This window comes from Magnolia sinica, chromosome 14, assembly GCF_029962835.1.
Source record: "Magnolia sinica isolate HGM2019 chromosome 14, MsV1, whole genome shotgun sequence".
NCBI classification, from domain to species: Eukaryota; Viridiplantae; Streptophyta; class Magnoliopsida; order Magnoliales; family Magnoliaceae; genus Magnolia; species Magnolia sinica.
In genome coordinates this window covers 4977969-4983633 of record NC_080586.1, presented here as the reverse complement: position 1 = coordinate 4983633, position 5665 = coordinate 4977969, and the positions used below count along the sequence as shown (strand labels likewise).

Here is a 5665-nt window from a genome sequence, read left to right as displayed (position 1 = left end):
GTGTACCTTTACAATACGCATGCGTAGTGCGCGTACCCTTCTCAATGCTTCACGTAAGCATTAATATTCATATGTGCCTATAGCTCTCACGTGACCCCACCACTCTCATCACGTGCACCATATGGAACCAGATAAGGATCGATGATGGACCACCCATCAGCGAATTAGCTGTCGCCACGTGTCCTACCATTGCTTGCCTGTACGTTTCTTCATCGTACTATATAACGTACTTATTATATTATGCGAGTAATGATAGAGCGAGAATTCTTCTCACGTGCGAATCCTGAAGGGAGGCCTAAGTGGGCCCACCTATGATCAATAAAGACAACCGTAGATTGTACTTGACTTGAAAATAATTATGCTAGAAATCGCATTGGTGTTGAAGGTTCGATGACATCAAAGCCGGCCGGTGCCATTGAATATTTTTCAAATTTTAGCTTATGCTCATTGAACATATTTTTTCATATACTTATGTAAATTTTATGCAGAAGTAAAAATTTAATGGATTTACTTTCTTATTTCGTTTTGGTTCTGTTTTAAAGCTCCCTATAAAATAGGTTGTATACAAGATTGGGATGTATCCTAAGGCATTTTAAGGTTTGAAAAAAATTTCTAAGGCTTCTACGGGAGGTTCCGGGGCATCAATCGGTGAAAAAGGTAAAATTTGAAGATTGCTCAAGCTGAATAATTTCTTTATTTTTAAAATATCTTTTTTTACAATGGAATTATGTTACTTTAGAATTTTTCACATTTAATCTTTGTGTTATTTTATGTTTGCTTGGTGTTCTTGGATTGCTATCTTAAATTTATCTCTGTGTGATTCCACACACCAAATCCCAACAATCCGAGCTATTAAGGGCATTCAAAACGGACGGTGAGATTACAGATGATCTAGCCATCCAATCAGAGCTCCACTGGGCCTACGTGCAATCCACAGTGAACCCATTTCATCTAACGGTCAGCCATCGTCGTTAGCTGGACCACTTGGCTCATAAGGGATGAAAACTTAGTGCTGAATAATTGCTCAATAATATACGAGAACTGATAACTTGCAGCAAGACGTACAATAACTTCTGGCACAGCGCAATCTTTGCTGGCAACGCATCACTAGTGCTGGACATCCGTACAATGGAAACAGTAGGAACCACGCCGCCAGCCATGATACGGTCTTTCTCGGTCATCAGGTGATCCACGTCCTTGAAATCGTTGGCCGGCCGTTGGAATGAGATAACATGCAGGTGGGCCCATCCAACGGTTGGATCAGCCTAATTTTCGAGATGGGTGATCATTACGGTGGGGCCTACCCTTATGATGGTATGGATTTCCTAAAGAACTTGTACGAAGACCGAAAAGGTTGAGAAGCCTGAGCACCTCCGGTTGTAAACCATACAACTTAGGCTGCCTTTGAAATGAATGACGAAAACCAGGAGCCCTACATTCCTAGGCCGGTGTATAGCTTCTATAATCCAATGGCTTATAAAACAAAGAAAGTAATAATATAAAATAAACATGGGCATTAGTGGAATAATTATTCACAATTTAAAATATTATTAGATCAAAACCAAACTTCAAAATGCAATCAATACAAAGTCATCAATGAAAAGAATGAGATTTAAAAACCCCAATCTACAAAATGTAGAAAAAAGAAAAGAAAATGACTAAATTAGCCCATCATTTTCTACCATTTTCACAAAATTCACCCTCTCTTTTGTTCTATTTCCTTTTTAATCCTATTTTCACATACATATATATATTTTCTCTTCACATTCTCTAAATCCCATTGTATGACTGTTGCTGAGAAAACCAAATATCATCCATGTTCCATGTATTCTCAGTCATGTCCCCACCAAACCAACCGCTCTGATCGGCTGTTGAAAAATCTAGCCCATGGTTAAAGTAACCCAAGGGGCTGGTTAGGGATTCTGGGAACTGTATTGGGGCAGCTTGGAAATCATTTCCTCTGAAATAATAATCTGTGAGGTCTGATGTTGGTGAGACGACTTGCGTGGTGGTGGTACCAAACGAGTCTGATGATGCACCTGTGCAAGAATTCTCTCGGGTGTAATTCTGCTTAACTTGCGCACACCCCACATCATAATTTTGTGGGATTAGCTGACCGTTGGGCAGTTCTGTGATCGTGGTGGTCGTAGTAGTCGTGGTATTATCGATAATATTGTTATTGCTCGAAGCAGTAGCAGCTGCTCGGATTCTTTCTACGAGCCTCGGCATCCATAGGTAGCGCATGGTGTCCTTGAATTGCTTGCTATTAACATCACATTGCAATTGTTTCGCGTGCTTTTGGACCCTTGTTCGCCAGTAATTCTTTATTTCGTTGTCGGTTCTTCCTGGTAAATGTTGCGCGATTTTGGACCACCTAAAAGTAATGAAGTTAGAAAAATCTATAAAGGAAAAGTAGAATTATACAAAAGGAAAGAGACCCAAATGAGAAAAATGAGAAATTAGTGTAAATATGGGTGTGAATGTGCATGAAGAATGTTCAAAACACAGGTGAATTGCATGTGTCTCATTCTGCGGGATGACGTTAGTGCAAACGTCTGTGGAGCTTTTATATGACATGTGGAATGCCTATAATCTATCCGTACAACCTATTCAATTATGCCAGTGCGAGCAAGCTATCCTGCAAAAGTTACATCGATGAAACTATAATAACCATCTAATCAATAGCATGAAAAATGGACAGTTAAAATGAAGCGGAGAAGGTAGATATGTCTAATCATGATTTCCTTGAAGTATCGTATTGGAAATTGCTTATGATTTCAAAGAAATACTTTGGTATGACGATGCGAACCATCTAATCTATGACTAATAGGGTTAGGATCAAGGAAGATTTGTCTAATCATGATCTCCTTGAAGTATCTCTTGGATGGGTCGCCTCAAAAATTGCTTATGATTTCAAAGAAGTACTTTGGTTTGATGATGCTAACCATCTGATCCATGACTAATAGGGTTAGGATTATTGGATCACAGATGCTTGCCCGTACAATGATTGATGGTTTGCCATCTACATGTCACTTAAATACTTTAGTTAGGTACATGTGGATGGCCAATCATCGATCTAGAAAATCTATCTAATCATAACATTGGAGAAAAGTCATGATGCAAAGATATATAAAGGTGGCCCACCAATTTCTCATTGGAGAATTGGAGAATTGAAGTGCAAGTGTACCATTTTCAATTCTCAAAATGAATAGAATTGTACCATTTTCAATTCCCAAAATGAATAGAATTGATGTGCAAGTTTATCATTTTCAATTCTCAAAATGAATGGAACTGAAGTGCAAGTGTACCATTTTCAATTCTTAAAATGAATGTGCAAATCAATCAAGGTGGGTCTAGAGATCTATTCTCAATAATACATACAGATACATACATTCATGCATGCATGCATACATGGAGAGAGATAGAGAGGTGTTTTGAATTTACCGATTGCCCCAACGAGAATGGAGTTCGAGGATCAGCAGCTGTTCTTCGGGGGTGATGTTTCCACGCCTGACGTCCGGGCGCAAGTAATTCAACCATCTAAGACGGCAGCTCTTCCCAGTCCTTTTCAGACCTGTTTTTATAGACTTTTCCTTGTTAGAATTACGTCTCTGAGCAGAACATAAATCCAAAAGAAGAAAACCCACGTTGCCGATTTCATTAAAATCCCTTGAAATTCGTGTATTTGTTGGATTTGTTTTCTTCTTCTCTTTTTTCTTCTCATTTCTGCTTTAGATATTTTGGAAAAAGAGAGTTTTGCTATCTTAATTTCATTTCCATATAAAAAAATCACCTTTGTTATCACGATTTCATTAAAAAACCATATATATACACACACACACACACACACACACACACACACACACACACAGAGAGAGAGAGAGAGAGAGAGAGAGAGAGAGAGAGAGAGAGAATTTTATCTGAAGAAGTCCTTCAGGTATCTTTTTAGCCAAGGGGATTTTCTTTGAAATTTCGTATAAAAACATGTAATATTAAAAACCACTCAGAAGAAGGAAAATATCTAAAAATGAGAGATGGGTGTCATGGAAAATCTGTGTAATTATATATAAATATATACCTGCACACCGAGCCAGCGAATTCCAGCGGCCTTCGCCATGGTTGGTAATGTAATTAACGAGGATGAGATCTTCTTCCATGGTCCATGGACCCCTTCTCAAATCCATTTCTTCTTCGCTCTGAGTTCCTGAGCTGAATCCTTGCCCATGAACATCCATCAATAGATAGATAAAAAGATAGAGATGGATAAAGAAAGATAGAAAGATGGGCTGATAGAGAGAGAGAAGGTTTAAAAGAGAGAGAGAGAGAGAGAGAGAGAGAGAGAGAGAGAGAGAGAGAGGGTTGGATTAATACAAAGGAAGAGAGACGTGGTGGCTTTTATAGATAGAGAAGGAAATGGCATGTGATACATCACGCCGCAAGAGGATTAGATTAAAATAAGGAAGAGGGTTTGATTAGAAGCAAGCATAAGAGAGTTTGAATTTTGACTTGCTTTTCTCTCTCCTCCCTTAGAGCTTCCAGACTTTTGAGTGGAGCTCTTTCTTTCCTTTCTTTCCCTTCTTTTCTTTTATCTCATCTATCTTGTCTTTACTTTCACCTCCCACGTGTGAGAATCTCACCACTGATCATCAGGTGGGCGACGCCTCTATCAAATGAATGGACGGTTTAAGACAAACTACACAGATGGACCACTGATATATGTACGTGGCCTGCCAGATGACACGACAGTCCTGACTTTTTGGGCGGTGCGGCGCAATGAAAGACAGAGAGACTGGGATACTATGTTCTGAAATGTTTGATAGAATACATACATTCAGGCCTATTGTGATAGTATAAACATCCAGATTTTATCCGCTATATTGTGGATAATTTTCATTGATCTTGACCGTTTATATGATGTAACTCATGATGGATTGCAAATAACCATAAAGAATCATATATTGAAAATTTTAAACCTTTGATTTTGTAAGTTTTACGTAGACCGTTCATATTGAAGGAAACTATTCAAATGATACTTTTTGTATACTCCCAATCCAACATGATTTACATCATAGAAACGGTTTGGATCGTTGAAATATAACCTCAGATGAAACTACAAAAGTCTTCATTATCATTTAGCATTGCGTCTGAACCTTGTCTTCCTATATACGACTACTGCAAGCATTGTATGGCCACACGCGTGTACCTGGCATAGCATCTACGTGCCACCACGTGCCGAATTGCTGGACAGGTGCAATATCCAAGCTGTCCGTTAGGCAGGTACTACTGTGTAGACGGGTAGGATGCGGATTGCGTGCTCTTTGAGGCCAGCAGTGATGTATGTTTTTTTATCCACACCGTCCATCCATTTTTTTTAGATCATTTTTGGATATGAACCTTAAATTGAGATAGATCCAAGGTTCAAGTGCACCACTTAGTGAGGATTGAAATCCCACCGTTAAAAACTTCTAGGGAGATGAAGAAGTTTCGATCAAGCTGATATTCGTGTTTTCCCTTCACCCAGATATATGCGACCTTATGAACAGGTTGGATGGCAAATAAACATCACAGTGGGCCCAGGAAGGTTTCAACGGTGGGCGTAATTTTGACCGTTGCTTCGTGTGGTGTGGTCCACTAGAGCGTTGGATCTGCTTCAGCCCAAAAATAA

General features: G+C 39.2%; 1 protein-coding gene across 1 annotated transcript; it reads right to left on the bottom strand.

Annotated features, from left to right (window-relative positions):
* Positions 1-1522: 1522 nt before the first annotated feature.
* On the bottom strand, positions 1523-4356 carry LOC131225617 (transcription factor MYB108). Its single transcript, XM_058221176.1, has 3 exons — positions 4079-4356; positions 3445-3574; positions 1523-2374 (listed from the first exon to the last, which is right to left on the bottom strand). Exons 1-3 carry the CDS (start codon positions 4233-4235, stop codon positions 1771-1773), a joined length of 891 nt encoding a protein of 296 aa, XP_058077159.1. The 5' UTR covers positions 4236-4356; the 3' UTR covers positions 1523-1770.
* Between the last annotated feature and the right edge of the window lie 1309 nt (positions 4357-5665).